Source organism: Sus scrofa, chromosome 5 (genome assembly GCF_000003025.6).
Source record: "Sus scrofa isolate TJ Tabasco breed Duroc chromosome 5, Sscrofa11.1, whole genome shotgun sequence".
In the NCBI taxonomy this organism is placed as follows: domain Eukaryota; kingdom Metazoa; phylum Chordata; class Mammalia; order Artiodactyla; family Suidae; genus Sus; species Sus scrofa.
Genome location: NC_010447.5, coordinates 78698283 through 78721466, shown reverse-complemented (window position 1 = coordinate 78721466; position 23184 = coordinate 78698283). Strand labels below are relative to the sequence as shown.

Below are 23184 nucleotides of genomic sequence, written 5' to 3'. Positions count from 1 at the left end.
ATAACCACTGTGGAAAACAGTATGGAAGTACCTCAGAAAACTAAATATGGAACTACCATATGACACAGCAATCCCACTCCTGGGCATATATACAGACAAAACTTTCATCCAAAAGATACATGCACCCCTCTGTTCATTGCAGCACTATTCACAATAGCCAAGACATGGAAACAACCTAAATGTCCATCGACAGATGAATGGATTAAGAAGAGTGGTACATATATACAGTGGAATACTATTCAGCCATCAAAAAGGATAAAATAATACCATTTGTAACAACATGGATAGAACTAGAGACTTATACTAAGTGAAGCAAGTTAGAAAAAGAAAGACAAATCCATATGATATCACTTATATGTGAGTCTAACAAATGACCTATCTACAAAACAGAAACAGATAATGGACATGAAGGGCAGACTTGTGTTTGCCAGGGCAGGGGGGTAGAGAGCAGGGCTAAAGGAGAGTTTGGGGTTGGTATATGCAGACTGTTACATTTAGAACAGATGGGTGATGGGGTCACTATGCCAAATGCTCCTAAACCCATGCTAAGACCATATCTATACCTCAGAGTTTAATTGATAGTTAAAGAAATAGCACTTTAAAGCTAACAAGCTAAATTAATAATAAGCTAAAAATAAGGTATTTTACATTTTTCCTGTGTAATTTTAAAAAACAAGGTTCTGGGGAGTTCCTGCCATGGCTCAGTGGTTAAAGAATCCAACTAGGAACCATGAGGTTGCGGGTTCGATCCCTGGCCTTGCTCAGCGAGTTAAGGATCCGGCATTGCCATGAGCTGTGGTGTAGGTTGCAGATGCGGCTCAGATCCCGTGTTGCTGTAGCTCTGGCATAGGCCGGCGGCTACAACTCCGATTAGACCCTAGCCTGGGAATCTCCATATGCCGAGGGAGCGGCCCCAGAAAAGGCAAAAAGACAAAAAAAAAAAAAAAAAAGAAAAGGTTCTGGCATAAAATAATGTTTATTACAATTGTGCCCTTAGGCCAAAGATGAGAATTTTGCCTCCTTTTTTTTTCTTCTTTTTTGATGTAATCTTCCAGCTTTCCCCAAGTATCTCTTTCAAGTAAAGTCAGATTCAGGTGTTTGGTTATTTAATTTAATTACATGTGTGACAGAGGCAATGCTAATTGTTCATCAAATCCCATTTCCTTTTCTATAGGGGTACACACACTTTACCTTCCAGTCACCCCTGTGGTTAGGTGGAGCCATGTGACCTTGCACCAAAATTTTGGCTAAGGAAATGGGGTGAAAACGATGTATACCACTTCAGAGCTGGCCCCTGATATCTCCCCACAAGTCAACCACAGCTTTCCTCCCTTATCTGAGGCCCATAGTTTGGATGATTCTAAGACAACAGGGGATGGCAGAGCCACAGGATAAAAGAGCCTGGTCTCTCCATGATTGCAAGGAGCAGACACCCCATGCAACTAGCCTGCTGCAAACACTGTGACTTATATGAAACATAACTTTTCACTATGTTAAACCACTGAAATACTGGTATTGTTAACCCACCTAGATTAACACACCTTATATATCTCACCTGTGATAACACAAATGAAAAGAAACTCTGGACTTAGTTCCAGGACCTGAGATACAAATTCTGGCTCTATCATTTCCCCCATATACCTACCCTAAAATTTGCTTTAGCATATGGTCTATACTGTTTCCCAACTGCATGTCTAGTACATTCTCCTCTTTCTCATTAACGGAGCCCTCCCACCCTTCTCTCTCAAGACTTCTGTCAGACCTTCTCTGACCCCCCATACATACACGTTCACGTCTCTGCTCCTAATGCAAAGCTTATCCCTCCATTTTAGCATCTGTTACATTTTATTGCAAATATTTATTGGCCTGTGTTACCATAGACTGAGTTCTTGAATCGACAATTCATTTGGGATCTTTGACTTCCAGGATTTAGTTACAGTGCCTGGCATGTGGCAAAAAGTAAATTTATGTTACATGAATGTTTGTCACCTATGACCTTAGATAGGTTACTTATTTTTTAACTCTATAAAAGAAAATTTTACAGAACTGTTGTGATGATAGAGTAATGAATGGGATTGGTATATTATAAACAGATTAATTATCACAAAATAAAACTCACTTTTTGGTGCATAGTTTTATGAATTTGCTTTGTTTTTTTCAGCCGCATCCCCGGCATATGGAAGTTTCCAGGGTAGGGGTTGAATCCGAGCTGTAGCGCCAGCCTACACCACAGCAATTCAGGAATCCGAGCTGCATCTGCAACCTGCACCACAGCTCAGGGCAACGCCAGATCTTGGACCCACTGATCAAGGCCAGGGATCAAACCTGCAACCTCATGGATACCGGTCGGATTCATTTCTGCTACACCACAACAGAAACTTCCAGTTTTATGGATTTTAACACAGTCATGTAACCAGCAGTACAGTTAAGTAAGTTTCATAACCTCCCCCTCCCAAGGCAAACTCCCTCATTGCATTTTAACCATACCATCCCCTATCCCTAAATCCTTAGCAACAACTGGTCGGGTCTCATGACTATAATTTTGTCTTTTCAAGAGTGGGTTTTTAATAGATTCATTTGGTAGGCCCTTTCTCATCTTGTCCAGTCAAATCAATCTATTAATGTTTCGAGGTAGCTCTGTCCATTGTCCTATAAATCTGGTGTATATGTTACAACACACCTGTATTCAGACTGTGGCTGGTGGCTCCTGCAAACTGGACAAAGCAGCCACAAGACCTACTTCAGACACAGATCTTAGTGAGGTCAACCTTGACTACTGCTCCTTCAGAATTAGTGACTCCTCAAAGCTCTCGCCAGCCCCTTATCATCACCCTCACTATCTGGAAGCCTAGAAGGTGACCTCCTTGAGGAATTCCAGACCAGACCATAGAACTCGCTCGCAAAGCGACTGTTGGCATGTGAGGAGCGGTGATTAAATGTCCAAGTAATTAATGAACCCGAGCGCAAAAGACCCCGTGGGAGGCCGAGTGGCCAGGACTGAAAATGGTCAGTCAGGGAGAAGGCGGGACAAGCGGCCGAGGCTGGCCGACCGGGCGCCGGGAGCCCGCGGCGTCCCCGGGTTCCCGGGGCGGCGGGTGCGGAGGGGCGCGCCGGGGCTGGCAGGGGCGGCGGCGCTGTGGCCCACCCCCCTCGCGCCGCCGCGGCCGCCGAGCCCCGGAAGCGGGCGGGGATTTCCTGTGCCCGCCCCGCCCGCGCCCGCCGGGCCGCTGTCTCCGCCTGCCTGTCGCTGCCTCAGCGGCCGCCAGCTCCGACGACGAAGCGAAGGGCGGAGGGGAGGGGCAGGCGGCACCGGGGAGGGCGGCACCGGGCCGCAGGCCAAGCAGACGGGGTGAGTGGGGCCGGCCCGAGGGAGCCGCGGCTGGAGGGAGGGACGCCTGGCTTCCCGGGCGGCGAGTGGGGCCGGTCACCCGTGGGGGCGGGGAGGAGGGTCAGCGCGGCCTCTGGGTCGCTGCCTTTCCCCGGGGTCGGCCCCACTGACATTCCGCGCCCACCCCTCGCCTGTCTCCCGGTCCCCGTCAGTGCTGTCAGGCCCTGCGGATTCCCGCCGCTGTCACCGAGCGCACGTTACCCCTTGGCTCGTTTTTCTTCACTTGCTCCTGCCCCAGTTCAAGGAAACCTTTTTCTGACCTCACTTCCCCTGCTCCAGCCCTGCCTCTCTTGGGTTCTCTGAAATCTGACCCTCTCCAGGGGCACTGTGACAAGGAGGGAAGAAGCAACCTTACTCCGGAGCGGGCGCCCGTCCCACCCACGCCCCGCCCAAGGCAGGGGCCAAGCTTCTCTGACAGCGCCACTGTCCCTGTGCCCTTGGGCTACTCATTTCAATAACCTGGCCCTTTCTCTGTCCAACAGCACTTGCTGCAGAAATCAACTTCTGCGGGTGCCATGCCCTCCAAAGTGTGAGGAAAAGGGGGGAATAAAAGCCCTGGAACCCTGCCTCTAGTAGGCGTGGGATCATTCTGGAACCAGGAGAAACCTGGTTAAGCCTGACACCTCTACTGCCCAGGTGCTGGCTCTGAGAGAGGGAGCATCTTAGCACAGGCAGTCTGAGTACAAGTACCTGCCCCCTCCTTTGCTGAGATTTCTGCTAGCACTTCCACAGGTTTTCTGTCAGTCGTCTAGAGCGGCTCACATCTGGCCTGCAAAAGAGGCTTCCTTCCCCTCAAGGTACTCTGCTGCTAGGGAGGTGGAAAAATGGGTTTGAGACAGGTGTCCAGATATTTAGCAGAAGTAAGCCCTGAGGGAGGACTTTCCAAGGGAGCTAGAGAATAAGGAAGACTTCTGGATTAGAAGAGGAACCCATGCTTCACATGTTAAAAGTGAATACAGGGGCTGGCATTAAGAGGAGAGAGCTAAAATGGAACTTTCCCTTTATTGCTTTATTGGGATTTTTTCTTTCTCATGAGAATTCTCTGAAAAGGAAACCTCTTAAGCTGGGAATCAGTCCAGGATGCTCCCATGAGGCCCAGAAATGTCTTTGGATTTCTGAGATGAAAGGGAAATTTGTTCTCATCCTATGCACTGAGCTTAAGTTTCCCACCTACCCTCTTTTGTCAAATACAAATGGGTAAGAAAATAAACAACTTGGCATCTGTCATTACCTATCCTGGGCTCCTGGGTTCTTGCAAATGTTGTTAGATGGATGTGAGTGAGCCAGGATAGTTAACCAAGGTTCTGACCTGTTTTGGGGAGCCATCACTGACCGCTTGGGTATTGAATAAGAATCACAAAAATATGATGCTGCCAAGCAAAAAGGGACTCTGCACAGTCCTATAGATGATTTCTCTGCTGAAAGGCAGGGAGACTTCTATCATAACAAAAGTGAGACTTGTCTTGCTCCTAAGATATCCCAAGAAAAGAAGAGCTCTCAAGCAGGTCCTGTGCACTGCAGGATTATTATAATTTTTTTATCTAACCTGTCTTCTCTTATAACCGAGATTTATATAGAGTAGAAAACATCTCTCTTTTTATTCATTGGTAGCGTCATTCATCAGCTTTCTTCCCTAGGCAAGAGAAAACTGTCTGTTGTTTTGAACTTATCCCCAATGGTCATATTTCCCATCCCTTTCCTCAGTTTTGTTTCTTCTGATGGAACACACTCTGGCTTCACCATATCATTCTTTAAAATTAAATACATTTTTCTAATGAGATCTGCTTCAAGCCTAAGTCAGGCTCTTTCCTGTGTTTTAAATCACAAGGCCGATAATTCACCCCAGGGTCATGTTAACAGCAACTGCTTCCCCTTTTTCTATGTAGGCCAAACCTTTCTGTTCTTTTTTTCTTTTCCCAATTAGACATCAGCTCCTCACTGACCAACAGTTTTTCTTATCTGTTAGGGTTGCTTTAGAGCCTTATAATTGTTTTCCAAGTTACTGATCTTTCTACCATATTTACTACCAGTTCTCATTTTCTACAACAAAATGACAAGTTCCATGTCTCTTTATTGAGCCCTATCCTAAATGAGGCACTATTTAGTTCAGCTTCATAAAAAAATATACCCTTTGGCTAGAACTTCTACTTATAGTAGTCACTTCATTCTAAACTAACTGATGAGAATGGGATTTGTGGCAGAAAATCTTATGTATAATTACATACATTTTTGTTGAGTGCAAGCCTGTATGCATTCCTTCCTACATATTTCCAAATTGCTTACTCTACTGTATTTTCAGTGGTTGAAATTAATTGATATATTTTGAATTTCCAGGATTGTTCTTTTTTAAATGAAGTTCTTCCAGCCTTCAGGGATTTTTTTTTTTTTTTTTGGTACCATGGGGTCCCCAAAACAACCATTAGTGACTTTGCTATTAGCACCTGCTTATTTCTGGCTCAGGTTCAGTTGACTGGAACATGTTGAGCTTTTAAAGCGCATCTTAGATCAAGCTCCTCTTATCCAGTTTCATCTTTTATCCCTGGCCTGTTCTCCATAATTCCTTAGGAATACCACCCCTTTCCATGTTCATAGACATAACTTATATAAATTTGTTCCAGGTCACAATCTGAGTTTGCAGCAAAAAATGCTTTCAGAACAGACAGCAGCCCTGGGGACAGGATGGGAGTCAGTAAATGTCCAGCTGGATGGAGCAGAGCCCCAGGTGGAAAGGGGAAGCCAGGAGGAGGGGCCATGGAGAACAGCACCAGGGCCACTGGAACACCTGTGCTGTGACCTTGAAGAGGAGCCTCAGTCCCTTCAGGAAAAGGGTGAGAGCCCAGAGCATGGGTGTTGTGGGGGGGAGCACAGTATTGAAGAAGCCGCATTAAAAATCCCCAAATTGCCATGGACTGAACAGCATAGTCAATACCAAGACTAGGCCACAGAAATATAAGGAACTCCTGGACACTGGTCACAGAAATATAAGGAACACTTGTTTTCTGCAAATCACATAACTGGCCTTCTCCTATTTCTTGCACAATCACTCCCTCCACATACTACATAGATACTGGTAGTGAATATGGGAGACAAAGGAAGTGACAGAAACACTGACTACTGTTGGAAAATACACCCTGTAAAGTGCACTTTACAAGATGAAAATTACATTCAAATAATCTAAATTCAAACCACACCTAGTCTAGTAGAGATGGGTAACATAAATGCTCTACTAAAAACCACTCAATGCCCTTTCAGGACATTTTGAGGGAAGATCTCTTCTACTACGTTTATGCATTTGAGTCTTACCAATGGGCATAGATACAAGGGGAAAATGTGACCCTTTAGCCCCTCTAAAATAGGGCACAGGCTCTAATTGGGAAAGGGTGGATGTTCCATCTCTAATGGTTCCCTTCTCTTCTCACCAGGTCAGTCGGCTCCCTGGGCTCCTACCATTCCTCAGGAAGGGAGCACTGGAGATTGGGAGATGGCAGCTGCACTTCTTGCAGCTGGATCACAGGTGGGCTGTGTTCTTTGGCTTCCCTCAAGAGTCTCATTACTTCTGCCTTTCTGTAGCTTCCCATTGTCTGTCATTTCCCATGACCACTAATGGTATGTTCATCTTATATTGAACAGATTCTATCCTCTCCAAGGGGTTCATAATACCCTTTAAAAAAAAATGAATGAATGGAGGCACGATGAGAAGAAGGGAATTCCTAGAAGTTAGGTTGTTTGTTTTTTGGCTGTGCTATCCACAGGGGCATTTTAAGAACAATTCATTAATGTCCTTGAAGAAATAAATCTGCAAGGACTAGAATAGAGAACCTGAAGGAAGCTTAGAAGAACATAAAGATGACAAGATTGGGTGGATTGGGGAGCATTTACAGAAGAGAAGATAGAAAGACAGTGAGGCAGGCCCCAAGAGAGAGAACATTTAGATTCAGAAGGCAAGGGGAGAGCCATGGGAAGATAGTAAAAACAGTAGTAGTGATATCCATACTCAGAGTGCTTACTCTGCTTGCTGTTCTCCAAGTGCTTTAGGTATATTAAGTCTTTTAACCCTGAGACAACTCAATTGTCCCCATGTTAGAGATGAGAAAATTAGACAGGAGGAGATTAAGATCCTTGTGTAAGGTCAAACTGCGAATAAGTGGAGAGCTAGGAGTCATTTGGCTTCAGCATCTGGGCTCCTAACCACCACTGCCTTAAAAGATAAGGATATGGAATAATAGGGGGAGGGGGCAAGAAAGAGCATTTTTGTTGATATTCTTTTGTGCTATGAAAGGAAAGGTCAGGTGGAGGAAAGAGGAGCTAGTACAAAACTTCTGCAATGAAATATTTAAGTCAGATGAGAAAAGACTGGGCAGACACCTGTAACTAAACAGAGAGACCAAGCAGTTTGTGGTGTCTCCAACTTATGGTCCCAGCTTGGGAAGCTCCTCTACAGACATTATCCTGGCTCACTCACTGACCATTACCTTTACCCCTTTCCTCATTTTCTCTTCTGCAAAACCATGTGCCCTGCTCAGGGACCTCTGGGCAGTTCTTTTTCTAGATCTTCTCTTGCCCTCTCCCCTCAACTATGACCTCAGCCTTTTATACTGAGATCTCATTTTCCTTGAGGAATAGCTGCTGACAGATGACGCTACATTTTGTTTCAGGGCCTGGTAACCATCAAGGATGTGTCACTGTGCTTCTCTCAGGAGGAATGGCGGAGCCTTGACCCTTCTCAGACAGACTTTTATGGAGAATACGTCATGCAGGAAAACTGTGGGATAGTGGTCTCTCTAAGTAAGTACGACCCTCCCTAGCCACTAAATGATTATACTATGGGAGGATGGAGCCATCTGCTCCAGGGATGTTGGATGGAGTCTATCTGGGGTTCTTTTCTTGGCAGGGAATCTGCCTAGGCATCCACTAGAGAAAGAACACTAGGGCTAATCCAAAGAGAATGAAAGTAAGATGTCACTTTTTAAAAAACAACCACAAAATGTTGCTGAAGAAATAAAGAGAACTTTAGGCTCTTCTTGGTTGGGAATTGGGAGGTTCTTTCTAAGCATACAGAGGGACACCTAAGAGACAAAACTGAGTCCGTGAAAACTCAGAAACATCTAGGGATAGATGGGAGTGTGGCGAATAAGACAGCTGTACTTGGGCTAATTAAGTGAAGTTATGACCAGAAAGGAGAGTTGGCTGGAAGTATCTAAAATGTGAGAGGAAGAGAACACTCATTGGGAAGAGAGTATGATTTTTCTGGCAAAAAAATGTAGAGGGACTTAACAGAAATGAGAAGGGGGAGAGGGAAAGGCTTATATCTGGCCTTTATCTAGAGTTCTAAGGAATAATCTAGGAAACAGCTTTTTTCGGAAGTGAGAATTACAGTTGAACTAACATCTCTGTTTTCCGTTCCCATGGCAGGATTTCCAATTCCCAAACTGGATATGCTTTCTCAACTAGAAGGGGGGGAAGAACAATGGGTCCCTGATCCCCAGGACTTAGAAGAGAGGGACATCCTGAGGGTCACATATACAGGTAATGACACAGAACAGACTTTGGACCATGGCCTTCACCCCTTCCGAGTTTCAACATTACATGTTCCTCGAATCCCTTCTCTGTCTCAGAGAGTTATAGTATTGAAAAGCTTAGAGGTATTTTTCTTTAAAAACAATAAAGAATGGTTTAGAGTGAAGGCTCTGAAGCCAGACTTTATAAATCTGAATCCAGGACCATATCTTTGGAACCCTGGAAAAATAATTAACCTCTCTTTGGGCTCCTCATCTATAAATTATTATGAGATTTAAATATGTTAACATAGTAGAACAATACCAGGCATGTAATAAGCCCTCAATAAACGTTAGTGCTTTTGTTATTCAGCCTCCCATCCACTGTGGAAACGCCTTCCACAATGTCTCTAGAATTGCTAAAGGTGGTCACCCAGCTAGTGATGACTGCAGCATAGTCCTTAACTCTCTCCATTTGTGCGTAGGCAGAAAGATGGTGATTAACAGGTTTTTTAAGTGCTAAATAAACAACAGTAATAAGCAACAACAATAACAGACCATTTACTAAGTGCTTACTATATTCAGACACTATCCTGTCTTGTTTTTGTTTTTGTCTTTTTAGGGCCACACCCACAGCTTATGGAAGTTCCCACACTGGGGGTCAAATCAGAGCTACAGCAAGGTAGGATGAGCCTCGACCTACACCACAGCTCACGGCAATGCAAGATCCTTAACCCACTGAGCAAGGCCAGGGATTCGAACCCTCATCCTCATGGATATTAGTCAGGTTTGTTACCACTGAGCCATGATGGGAACTCCTATCCTATCTGTCTCATAACATCTATCTTATAATTATTCCCATTTTACAGAAGAAGAAATGAAGGCCTACAGAAGTGGGAAAGCTGAGATTCACAATTGGGTATCTGTCTCCTCAGCCTAGGCTTTTAACTGCTGTACCCCTTGCACAGTCTTGTTCAACATTAAAATCTGTTTTCTCAGCCCTAATGGGGTGAGGTTTAAGCCCTAACAGGCATCATACAGCCTCACCTATCACCTGGGTCCTGGGGTACTCTCTTGTGACTCCCCTCTTAGGGTATTTCCCTTTCTCCACAGGAGATGGAAGTGAGCATGAGGGGGATACCCCTGAACCAGAAGCAGAACCTCCCAGAATGTTATCCAGTGTGTCTGAAGATACTGCTCTCTGGAGCCCAGAGCAGGATGAGCGCTGGGATTCCATGCCCAGGAGCTCCAGAGGCATGCTCCTGGGCCCACCTTTTCTTCAGGAAGATAGCTTCTCAAACCTCCTGTGTAGCACAGAAATGGATTCCTTGTTAAGACCACACACATGCCCCCAATGTGGCAAACAGTTTGTGTGGGGCTCCCACCTTGCCAGGCACCAGCAAACACACACTGGGGAGAGGCCCTACAGCTGCCTCAAGTGTGAGAAGAGCTTTGGGCGAAGACATCACCTGATCCGACATCAGAAAACCCACCTACATGACAAGCCCAGCAGGTGCTCTGAGTGTGGCAAGAATTTCCGATGCAACTCCCATCTAGCCAGCCATCAGAGAGTGCATGCAGAAGGCAAATCCTGCAAGGGCCAAGAGGCTGGAGAGAGCCCTGGGGCTAGGAAACGGCAGCGTGCTGTGCCAGTGCCAAAGTGCCACGTGTGCACCGAGTGTGGGAAGAGCTTTGGCCGACGGCACCACCTGGTGAGACACTGGCTGACCCACACCGGGGAAAAGCCCTTCCAGTGCCCTCGCTGTGAGAAAAGCTTTGGCCGTAAACATCACCTGGACAGGCACCTGCTGACCCACCAGGGACAAAGTCCTCGGAGCAGCTGGGACAGAGGGACATCTGTCTTTTGAAATTTGTTTCTGCTGCAGTTGTAGTCACATCTGTCAGCTGGTGCTATCAGGAGTCTCTGCCAGAGCTGCCCCTCTCCTGTACCCAGTGGCCAGAATCATGAGTCCTGGCCCCATCCCTAAAAAGATGAGGTTCCAGCACTGGCCAGAGCACTTCTCACCAGTTCTGTGAGATGTCACATAAAAGAGTTCTTAGGGCAAAACTTTGGGAAACAATGCTTTTACTACCTGGGCTGATATTCAGCCTGAGCCCATTCTACAGGGTATAGTGGTACCAGCAGTTTGTGGCTAAGGCCCATTCTGATTGGTTGGAGCCTATGCCATACCAGTTGTTAAATATTTTGAGTATTACCTTTGTATGATTTTCTCTCTCTAGATATATATATATACACATACACAGAGAGAAAGACCATATTAGCATATTAAAGGCTCTGAATACTTATGCAGTAGAGCAAATTGTTAAACCCCTTTTAATGCAGTGTTTCCTAAATGTATTTGACCTCAGTATGCTTTTTATCTCACATCCCACAGAACTGGTGACTCCATGAAACACACTAGTGAACACTGAGTTAGAGAGTAACAAGGAAACAGGAAAGAGAAAGTGATCAGGCACCCAGAGCCCCTTTTTTATCCAAATGAAAGCTGAGGGGGCCTCATTCCTGTGTGGGCCCATCACCCTTACCCTGATCATCTGAATACACATCCACACCTCTCACCCCACATGTTGAAAAACAGAAACAATAACCTCACCCCCCCATTTCCTGCTCCCTTCACCCTGCATATACATATATCCAGCTGAGAGATCACATTAGACTGCTAAGAGATGGACCTTATACCCCCAAGTAACCCAGGCCCACACAGAACAAAAATACTGTATCCCCTTGAACAGACCCCTCTCCTCTTGACAGTGTCTATGTGTCTGTGTATCTGTGTGCAGGGTCTTTGAAGAGAGCATGCAAAGTGCTAACTGTATAAGCTAGATTTTCTAGGGGCTGTGTTCTGGGGATGAGGGTAGTGGGAATTGTATGGGGTTTTTTGTTTTGTTTCAAGATAGTAAATAAGCTGAGCGATTAAGGGAGCCCTAGTAGAAAGGGATAGGTTGTGGCAGTTGAGGTCTAAAGTCTTCCCAGTATCACTGAGATCAAGACAACTGTGGACAAATATGTCTAGGTCTGAGTCTCTGGGCCACAGATTCCTTTTGCCTGGGTGGAGAGAAAAAGACAAGTTCTCAGTGGTAAGGTGAGCTGTTTCTTGTTGATTTCAAGCAAAGTGCATCTATAGAAGCTTTGTGCTGAGTGGGTTTTTCGGTCTTGTTTTAAGTGCTGGGAAATTATAGCAGGAGTCACAGTGCCTGCAGGTTGTTGTCATCACTCTTGTTGGACCTTGATAGCCTCATCAAGGGGGAGAGTTATTCTTGAGGATTTCATTCTCCTAGATAAACAGAACTTTAGGGAAAAATGGCTGTGGCTTAGCTTTTCAGCTGATGCAGGGTAATGAGCTTTCCAATTGGTTTTCTTCCCACCTCTGCGAAGATGTCTGCACTAAGACTCTTAACCCCAGAACTTGTATAAGTATTCTAGCACCCATTAGTTGATGAGTTGGTCATTGTTTCTCTTTATTGATGATGTGTTAATACCAATCTTTTTTAAAAATTTTCTTGTATGTCAGTGCAGATTGTAGGTAGGGAGGGAAAAAAGCAAAGAGGATGGAAGTGGGATAGTTCTCTTTAGAGCTTAGAGTCTGGTTTTTCCTCAACACACTTATTTCTCAACACAGTTGGTGGAATTAATGATAGAGGCAAGAAGAAGTGAGCCACAACAATCTAGTTTAATGACTGTTCCATTTGCTTAGGAAAAGCTAGGTGAATCACAGCTCGTTAGAGTCCTGGGCCCAAATGGAGCCAAAAATAGGGTCATTTCGCTGACTGGGCTTCTTAAGAGTGGATATGACTTGAGCAACCCAGCCCCCATCTCCCCTCTGCTCAGAGCAGCATTCCTTCTTTGCCTGGAATACACTTCTCTTGCTTATGTTCCTATGAACAGAGCAAAATGACCAGCCCCTTTGTAAAGTGTCCCTGTCCCAGGTCCTCAGAGACAGGAGCACTAGGATCAATGTTAGGAGATGCCGCAGGATGCAGGAAAATATTAGACTCCATTTGTAAAACTGGACTATGCCATTTCTTCACCATCCCACATTGCCTCACTCATTAATACAGATCAGCTTTATGGGAGCAATGGTTCAGAACCTGTTTTGGATTAAAACCCTTTTGAGAATCTGATAAAAACCAGAAACTCACTTTTGGGAGAAAAAGACACTGGCAATTTGTTCAGTTTTGCATACACATTTATCAGTTTCGGAGCCCATCTATAAATGTCACTAAATGGGAGTCAAAGAAAGGGGGTTACCCTTACCCAATATGGTTGTTATGTATTTGTGTCAAGAATTTACAAGGCAAGGAAGGATCATTTAACATTTTAAGGATTAAGATACTAGAGGCAGTAGGATATAAGGGGAGAGCCCAGTCTTAATGACCTGAAAGGTATTGCTTACGTTCTACTCTATGAAACAACATGTTTGACATACTGACAGATTTGCTCCTCACAAACCTTGTTTTAAAGACTTGTAGCAGGTGACTCTCCCTATCATCAGCTCACACCTCTTAATAACCAGATGTTAACCTCCAGACTTTGATCTGTTTTAGTAACTGTAAAGAGAGAAAGTGAAGTCCCCCAAGTGTCGGTGCAGCCACGGTGCACCATGGCATCACAGAGCCTAAGGGGCATCCCTTTAGGTCATTTCTGGCATACCACTATCTTCTCTACCTCCGTCCAATACCACTTCCCTTGGACGAAAAATAAAATAAGCAACAGCCATCAGCTGGGTGTAGAGATTGATTTTTTCCCACAGGGAAAACTCCCATTATCATTCCAACTCCCTCTGCCACATGTCTACCTTATCCTATCCCCTTTAAATAAAAATGTCTCTGTGTTCTCTCTGGGCACAAGGTAAAGTAGGGACGTCCATCTTCAGGAACCTGTCACCTTTTTTCCCCTCTGTGTTGTGCCTCTACCCTGTTCAGGGCCCAAGTATCCTTGCCTTTCCACCCTATCAGCAGAGAGTCCCTTGCAATGGAGGTTGTGACTAACCCAAAGGGTTAGCTTTTGGAGAGCCATTTACCTTTCAAGCTGTAGTTCCAATGTGGAAGTGGAAGAAAAAGCTTTTCCCTTGTTAAAGTGATGTTTTCCCTTCAGGGAGCAAAGGGGTGATCATTTGAGATGAAATCCTTCCCTTTCCATCACTCAATCAAACTGTTGTTTTGCTTCCATCAAGGGCAAAGTGAGCCCTGACCCAGAATCAGAGATGCCAGAAGACAGATTCTTCCCATCTCCATTCAGATGAGTGCACTGCATGAGGGCGAGTGGGGCTGGGCAACAACAGAAAAGTGAAATCTATTCCCTTATGCCCCTTAGAGATCCTGAGATGGCAAAATCTTTTTGTATGGTTTTGATGGTGGTACAAGGCCACTGGTCTCAAAATGCAGTCTTTGGACCAGCAGCATCAACATCATCTGGGAACTAGGCTTAGAAATGCCAATTCTTACCCCAGACAAACTCAATCAGAAACTGTGAGGATGGAACCCAGAAATCAGTCTTTCAACATGCCTTCCAGGATATGTGATGTAGGCTCAGGTTTGAGAACCAGTGGCTAGGATACTGAAGCTCCATTTCAGTCAGTGGTCCCTCACCCTCTTCATACCCCTGTTCTCAGGTTTATTTTCTGCAAATTCCCTAGGCTAGTTGCTCCTCAGTTCTGTTCCTCTTGAGTCCCAAAGTATTCCTCCACACTTAAGTCACTGAAAGAACTAGGTTAGTCACCAATTTTGGAAAAAGTGGTGGGGTAACTAATTGCTTGGGGCTAGAGCTTCTAAAATGGGTACTGAGGATTCACAGGTCTAGAAATCTGAAGAGATAAAAAAGAGCAGACACCTCAAAGAAAGTAAGTCTAACATAAAGCTGAAATGTGGACATTCGAAGAAACGGTCCTCTGCTAGTTATCCGTTCCTTTTTCAGGCCTAACAAGTTGTCCTGGAGGCAGGTGGGATGCGCATTCAGCACAGAGGTAGAGAGAGTAAGGCCAGCTGTCCCAAGCCCTTAAGGACCCCTGTTACCTCTCAACTGCATTGGAGACCAATAGAGTGCCATGCAAAGGATTTCTAACCATGATTTGGCCTACCCGTGGGCAAGGGCAGCAGGAGTATCGGGACATAAGAAGAAACCAGGCTCATTTAGTAAGATATGGCACAAGCAAGACTTGAACCCAGACTCTGTTTATGTGGTAGAGGTTGTAAACAGTGAAGCCATGGCACCTATGTCAAAAATGCATTGTCCTGCTTTGAAGATCCCATACAATTCAGGCTACATAAAGGGATCTGTCTTGCAGGCCATAGCCCTGATTCCTCCACATCCTCTCCTAGCCACACCCACGAGGACTGACTGAACTGACAGTTACAAACCTGCCACCTCTATGGGGCTCTACAAGGTCAAAAGCTTAGGGTGAACACAGGTTTCTTTGGCAGAGGGGATCAGCCCTTCTCCCTCCAGGCAGGGAAGCTTGATTACAATTTTCTTCAATGCCAGGCCTCAAGCTCTCCCTCTCTCCTATCACTTGCCTCCATTTACCCAATAAGCAGAGCTCTTCCTCCATTCCTTGCTCCTACTTCTCTTTTTCAGTGGGTTTGACTTTCCAGTTTGTTTTGCCTGGGGAATGCCATACCTTCCCAAGGGTATTTGTTCTTCACAATTCCTATCCCTCTTCCTTCACAGTTTCTCTCTGCAAGACTAGCCAGTTCCATTCCATTGTGAGCCCACATGCTACCTGTCCCTCTGCCTATTGTCCAGTTTCCTTTTTGTCATCTTTAGCCTATTAAACAAGGTCCATTCCTCATACTTCCCACTTTCTTCCCTCAGATTCTTGGCTTGGCTATAGCAGCTCAGCAGCCATCTTCACTCCACCCCTCTCTCCTTCACTCCTCCCCACATCTGGACTTGGCCAAGACTGCCTGTATGCCAAATCCAGGCCTTTTACTCCATTCCCCATAGGCTCTTCTTCCCTTGATGCAGTTTCCAAAATGGCTTTTTACTTCTTGCTATCCTGATTTACTTAGTCTCTCTGGTCTTTTTTGGCTCCTTGCCATATATCCACTTGTGATCCGGCTCAGCTGCCCCATGCCTGCCAGATTTCTAGCTATTGTCTAACTTGGTTCCCTCTGATGGACTATGAACTTCCCATGGGTTACCCAATGAGGACCTTCATCTGCATCCTTAGGGATCTATGGTCTTTATGGTCCCTGTCAGTTGAGCAAAGGATGAATTAGCTATGTCACTGATTTCCTCTCTCCATCCTCTCTTCTCCTCTTCCCTCCATTCTCTGCTCTTCTTTCCTAATAAAAAGGCTACAACAGAGTGAGGAATGCAAGACAGCTCCAGGGGGAGTCATGTAGCCATGCAGGAGCCTCCTCACTGACCCTCCCAAAACACATACCTCAAGACCCAAGATAGGCCTCCCCATCTTCCCTCTGGCATCTTGGCTCTCAGATGTTGCTCCTCTGTCAGCTGGGGATACAACCCATTCTGGAGATTGGGGGATCTGAGTGCTGAGCAGGCTGGGCCAGGGTGAGGTGAATGAGGGCCTAGCACATGAGTTTTAGGAAGGCCTTCCACCTCAGGGTTGTTTAAGTACAGACCTACTCTTGGGAGACCCTTAGAGTGCTGAGCCTGAGTCTGGAGACTGAGGTGGTGGTGGTGGTGACTGAATTGACCCCCTAGGCAAGTTCTCTATAATTGGAAGTTTGGGAGGAGCCAGAAGAGACCTGCACAGATGGGGTTATACAAGAACTGGGTCCACCAGATGCATTTACCTTTGAGGGTGCAGAGGATGGGCATCTAATAGAGGGGATCAAGAGGACAGGGTAAGAAACAGTGTAACAGAAAATAGGGAAAGCTGTCATAGGGAAACCCCACCAGCCCGTGACCCACTGACATGGCCTCTCACCCATGGAGCTTTGTGGGGATGGAGAGAGGGAACTGCTTTGTAGGCATTAGGTGCAGCCCAAAGGCTTTGTTCTTCTTCATGGGAGTAACCTTCAAGAGCTTCAATCTTACTACTTTGGGGGTGAACTCCCTCTGCAGCTTTCTGAACACTAGCCAGGCTGTTTTGCCACTTGCCTTGTGCTTCATATGTTTCCCTATTTTCTTGTGTTCACTCTTACTTACCCATGGTCACTTAGGGTAAAACTGACAAGTCTGATCTTTCCTACATCCAAAAAGGGGAAGAGGCAAGTAACTGACAAAAGGGGGAGAAGAAACACAACTGTGTTTGTTCACTGATGGGCCTGTTCTCTCAGCCAGCTCCAGTGGAATACTGAAATCCTGACTTCCTTTTTCTTACTCTCCTATCAATGTCTTCCTCAGCATTGACAGGACTCATGCTGACACCTCGTCAGTCTTCATTCTTCTCTTTCAAATCCTTTGGCTTTTTTTAAAGTCCTTCGTGGACTTTCACTATATTAATTCCCCAAAGACAGGACAGGACCTGTCTTCCTATCCTTGCTAGGCATTTAGGTTTTAGCTGGAGTGATATACAGCCCAACCAGTTTTGTCATGTTAGGGGTCCCCAGAGGAGAAAGAAGAACAGAATAAATCTGCAACTTTGAGACCACTGACAAATGAGATGTTTCATGTTCTAAAAACACACCTCCTCCAGTGTGTTTGAGTACACCTTCCCCTGCAAGAAACCTCTAAATTATTAAAACACTCGAGTATATAAATGAATTCTAAACTTCTAGCCTATACCTATATATATAGTTAATGAGTAGATGGTGAAGCCCCATTCAACATCTATAACTATCTTGACAAGCACACTGGATTTGCAGTTAAAAGTTGATTTCTAAATTGTACATTTTATAAAAATTAGCTTTTTCACTTAAAAACCTAAGAGACTATAGAGAAGTTAAATGAATTAATGTGTGCAAAACTTTATAAAGGAAAGAGCTATAATGGACAATTATGTGTAAGTTTCTACCTTATTTTTGGACAAGTTACAATTAACATGATTATAAAAACAAATACAAAAAAGATATAGTACAGGGTCTTATTTCTAAGTATCCTCTAGAATTCCCATCATTTCCCCCTCACAATAGAGAACTACTTCATTTTTCTGTGTACCCTTCCAGAGTTTCTTTATACAACTGCAAAGAGACATACCTTTATTTTACACAAAAAGTAGTTTGGTATTTTCAACATCTTGAATTTTTTTCACTTTATCTTAGGAAGCTTGTCATAACAAGACATAGAGACTCTCCCCCATGCTATTTCACTTTCACTGTATAGAAGCCTCACAGTTTAATCAATCCCCTAGCAATAGATTATTTCCTTTTTTTTTTTTTTTTTTTTTTTTGTTACTGCACTGAGTGCTGCACTAAATACCTTGGACATAAGTCTTTTCACAAATGCAATAATATCTAAAAGGCAGATTCCTAAAAATGGTTCCACTGGGTCAAAGGTTATTTGCATTTGTAATTTTGAAAGCCAAATTCCCTCCATTAGAGTCATGGAGAGTTACACTCCCAGGAGCACTGTATGTGTCTATTTCCCCATAGCCTTGCCAATGGAATGGATGTGGAGATTTTAGACTGATTAAAAATGCTATCTTATTGTCCTAATTTGCATTTCTGAGTAAAATTACACTTTTTCATATTTTTAAAGGCCATTTGTATTTGTTTTTTCTTTTGATGGTTGCACCTGCAGCATATGGAAGTTCCCAGGCCAGGGGTCAAATCAGAGCTTCAGGTGATAGCCACACACCATAGCCACAGCCACACCAGACTGAGCTGCACCTGCAACCCACACCACGCTTGCGGCAATGCCAGATCCCCAACCCACTAAGCAAAGCCAAGGACCGAATCCACATCCTCAGAGAGATGATATCAAATCCTCAACCTGCTGAGCCACAGCAGGAACTCCATGTACTTCTATTTTTTTCAACAACCACTGAATATTTGATGCTAAGGGGCATCTAAGGTTTGTTACAACTCTAGAGTCTAACAATTTTCTTATCATCATTACTCTAGGCAGCTGAGATAAAAGGAAAGCAAAGAATTGAGGTCAGGGATGTTCCATTTGCTCTGACTAAAGTTAAATACCCAAATAAGCCACTAGACTGTGGGTGATGAAAGGAGGAAATTATATTTTATCCATCTTTATTCCCAACAAAGGGTTCAGAATCTTGCAGGCACTTAGTCACTAGTGAACACTAAGGATGAGATTAGCTATTCTTGGGAATTTCTTCCACGGAAGTACCCAGTTAGCATTACAACCTAGATAATCTGGGTATTCTATGAGTTAAGGTTATTTCTTATGTTTCATCAGAGTACAGTCACTCTAAAGCTTAACAATGAAAAATAATCTGAAATGACCATTGTTAGCTAATAGTTCAGGGTATGGCACGTAATGTTTGATAAGTTTACTGAGTAAATGAAAGAAATTTGCTTAAACAAAGAAATCATCAGGAGCTCCCACTGTGGCGTAACAGGATTGGCAGCATTTTGGGAGTGCTGGGACTCAGGTTTGATCCCCAGGCTGGGACAGTGGGTTAAGGATCCAGTGTTGCTGCAGCTTTAACTTAGATCTGATCCCCTCAACAGGGAGTTCTGTATGCCATGGGGCACCCACCCCTCCAAAATGAAGAAATCATCATAATACAAACAGAAGCATGATGATTCTTAGGAAATCTAGAAAACAAATTGTTACCAGTGTCCTTTCCATCCTAACTTAGGGGGAAAGGCCAATTCTAGACCATCTGGTTCTTTAGGTAAAAACATCCTGGGACTATAAAGGGGAAATACATCAGGTGCCCATAAGGGCATTGATTAACTTTGCTCTGATTGTGTTCAATAGACAATTTTTGTTACTGCCTCTCTCTTTTCTAGTGGCTATTTTTTGATTGTTTGCTTCATTCTGCCACTCACAGACAATTCAAGTGCACAGTAAACCTAATTATGGCAGGGGAGAATTTCAAAGTTCAGGTCATCTAGAGATGAGATACACTGCAAGCATTCTGCCATTACTCACATTGTATAGGCTTACAGCAGTGATTCTCACCTTAAGGGTATGAGAGTGAATATTAGTATCACCTAAGTTTATTTTAAATACAAATCCTGTGGGGCCCCCCTGCCCTAGAAGATATCACTCTCTCCTGGAAGAGCTTGGTCAGCTATACTCTGAAAGAGCTCCCAGGCTATTCTAACACCTTCCCTCCTCCCACCTTCACTCTCCTCTTTTCAAGAATCAAAAGCACCTCCCAGATGCTTTCCTTTTCCCTACTCCTCTGGCTGCAGCTAGAAACAGCCATTTCCCTGAATCAGCTAATACTTGATGTTCCTAGGGAACCATTTCTGTGTCCTGTCATGCCCTATAGTTTGAGAACTACTCACACTGTGCTTAACCCCTGCTTTCAGAACTAAAAGAAATCATACATTTGCTCCATATTTGGTCTATACTGCTTAACATATGTTGTTTTTCAAGAAGAGCAAAATACCTAGCTATTCAATATTTAGCCTTTCTCATTTACCTATATTTCTGATACGCATTCTGTAAGCTTAACAGTTTCTTCACTAGGTGCTAGTATTTTCCCAGTTGGTAATTCCCTTAATGAATTTTGTCAAAGCATATGCCATATTTAAGTTCCTCTTAGCATTTTAGTTTCACTTCAAACTACCTAAAATAATCCCAGTCCAATCCCCTCCCCCCCCCCTTTTTTTAACAGAGAAGGAAACCAAGACCATGAACGATTAAATAAATAACTCAGCTAAGGTTAGACCTTTGACTAGAATCCCTGTCTCATTAAGTGCTGATCCAGTATAGTTTTCTACTGTAACACATAATCACTCCATCATTACTTATTCATATTTAGCTCAGCGATAAGCACCTACTGTGTGCCAAAGTCTGGGCTAGATGCTTTCACACACACACTGTCATTAAACGAGGATTAGCATATCAGACCTATCTTCTAAATTAAAATGGTTATTAAGTTAGGGCAAAGACTACAAACCCATTACAATCAATTTTGGGTGAAGGGTCTTTTTCCTAAAAAGAATTTCTGGTAAGAACACTTTGGATGAGTGAGACCACTCAACCTAAAGACTGTCAAATCTTCTCTCGCCCCAGTAATGCTCTCATTTCTCTCCTTACATGCTCTTCTCCCCAAAGCTTAATCTGGATTCCCGAAGGTGTCTAACATTAATTTAACACTTCATCTAATTCCATTAACTTGCTGGTTTTCTTCTACCTGTTTCTTTCCTTCTGAAAGGCATTTGCCTGGCTCCTGCAGCAGGAACTGAATCCTAACTCCTTTTACTCTCTTCACTCTACATGCTTCTGCTACAGGTCTCAACACCCACCCTTTCCCTTCCAGCGCGGCAAAGAGAAAAGAGACACCATGTGGTGGAAAGGTCTTGTGAATAGCTTTTCCATTTCAATGAGTGTGGCACTGCTCTCAATGGGGCCTCTGGGGAAAGGCATCTGTGCCTGGAGGAAGGGAAGTTGCTCCCACACTATGGATTCCCGGCTGCATTCCGAGGCCCTTCAGATTTAATGGAATTCTTTGTGCGAGCTGGCCTTGAGTCATGGCTCTTCCCCTGCACATTCGAGGTCCGGTCAGTTTTAACTGAGGATGACTTCTGGATGGTCCGTTTTACCGGCTTCTCTGGGTCCTGCTTCTTCTCTTCCCTGGGCTTCGAGCTTGGCCTCTTCTCCTCTCGGGTCCTAGGCCTGATGTCTTCCTTCTTGGTCCGTCGTCTCCCCTCGTCCACTGCCTTGGCTTTACAGTCCTCCCTGGCTCTGTAATTCACCGAGTCCTTGACCCTGGGCCTTACCCTCCTCATCCTCGAGTCTGCCCTCCAGCCCCGTCTCCACACTTCCCTGGCCTTCTTGGCAGCCCTGCGACGCCCGCAGCAGCGCCTGCGTGGGTTGCGTGTCCCGAGAGGGGTCCTCCTCGGAGCGCGCAGGCCCTCCTCCAACCTCGGGCGTCCTGGCTTTCTCTTGGGCTTTGGAATCTTCCAGACCCTGAAGTAGCCGGCGACGTCGCTGCCGCTAACTCGAAGGAGGGTGCCCTTCACATCGGACTTGGAGGCTTCACCTGAGTGGCGGCCACACTTCCTGCGCACTTCGTAGCCGGCATTCCCAAGCTCCTTCTTGAGAGTTGCCAGAGTCAGGCCTTTGTGCGCAGTGATGGCTCGTAACAACAGCTGGGACACTTTGAGCACAGAGCGGCGGCTCCGCCTCAGCTGCCCCCCAAGGCATTTTTCTGTGGTCTGCTGTGTTTTAACTTCAGCACCTTGGGATTTGTGCATGGGCTCGGCCTCCTCAGCCATGGCCCAGCTCCCGCTTCTGCGGGGCTCTGGCTTTAGACCTCACTCACCAAGGTGCGAGCTAATAAGGCTGAGGGCCCCTGGGCCACGTCACAAAGGCAAGTCCCAGTAAGAGGGTTGCGGATCCCACCCAGGTAGGGGCCCTCTTACTTTTAATAACCAATCAGACTCCACTTCCTTCTAGGTCTAAACCAATCCCGATTTTCAGAGCCTCCGCACACCTAAGAATCACCTTTCTAAATCTGCTCTTTTGTTCACACTTCCCCTTGCTCTTCTCAAATGCTTTCTGAAGGTGACTGTTTTTCTGTGGTCCTGCCCACCCTCCATCCACATTCCTCCAAAGTGAGAGAAACTGCTCCCAACCATCCACAAGTAATGCCACGCCCTTAAAAGTAGATACTGTATTCTAGGAAGCAAAACTCCCCCTTCTAGGTCCTGCAAGATAGATAAAGGCAATCATTCTCCCTGATTCTCTGCGTGGTGGATTTTGTGCAAGAGTATCAAATAAAGTAAAAAACCACTGTGGTCCTCTATCCTGAACATAATTGCCACACCTGGGAAATTCAGATGCCTCATTCAACTGGATTGGAGCAATCCAGATTCCAAATAGCCTAAGAACACTGGTCTAATCCTTACTCTTTGAATAGACTTTGTCTTTCTTTGATTCTTGTCTTCTAGAAGTGCCCATCCCCTCTGTCCAGATAAATCCTGCTCATCTTTCAAAGTCCTGCTAAATGCTTCCTTCACTGAAGACTCTTCAGACTCTAAGGATTTCTCTTAACTACCACAATTACTTCTGCAATCCTGTAGTCCTTTTTATTTTTAATTAATGTGGTATTAGAGGGTACAATGAGGCACAGTATTTTTTTAAAAAAAGAAACCTGGAAGATATGGATACGTATCCTAGCTCTTTAACAGCCATATGACATTAATAATCCTTTAATATTTCTGAATCTGATTTCTTTATCTAAAAAAAAATGCTTAATAATCCCAACCTACCATCATCACAGA

General features: G+C 44.8%; 2 protein-coding genes across 2 annotated transcripts; one reads left to right on the top strand and one right to left on the bottom strand.

Moving 5' to 3' along the window:
* ZNF641 (zinc finger protein 641) lies at nt 3190-13624 on the top strand. The gene is made up of 6 exons (XM_003126632.6): nt 3190-3349; nt 6007-6216; nt 6811-6902; nt 8044-8173; nt 8801-8914; nt 9997-13624. The coding sequence occupies exons 2-6, from the start codon at nt 6033-6035 to the stop codon at nt 10749-10751; spliced, it is 1275 nt and encodes a 424-aa protein (XP_003126680.3). The 5' UTR covers nt 3190-3349; nt 6007-6032; the 3' UTR covers nt 10752-13624.
* Nucleotides 21240-22176, bottom strand: LOC100516553 (testis-specific H1 histone). Its single transcript, XM_003126650.3, has one exon. It carries the CDS (start codon nt 22174-22176, stop codon nt 21358-21360), a length of 819 nt encoding a protein of 272 aa, XP_003126698.1. The 3' UTR covers nt 21240-21357.

Coding starts and splice junctions, on each gene's coding strand:
- LOC100516553 (XM_003126650.3), bottom strand. CDS start 22,176: ATGGCTGAGGAGGCCGAGCCCATGCACAAATCCCAAGGTGCTGAAGTT.
- ZNF641 (XM_003126632.6), top strand. CDS start 6,033: ATGCTTTCAGAACAGACAGCAGCCCTGGGGACAGGATGGGAGTCAGTA. Junction 6,217..6,810: donor TCAGTCCCTTCAGGAAAAGG/GTGAGAGCCCAG, acceptor TCTTCTCACCAG/GTCAGTCGGCTCCCTGGGCT. Junction 8,174..8,800: donor TGGGATAGTGGTCTCTCTAA/GTAAGTACGACC, acceptor TTCCCATGGCAG/GATTTCCAATTCCCAAACTG.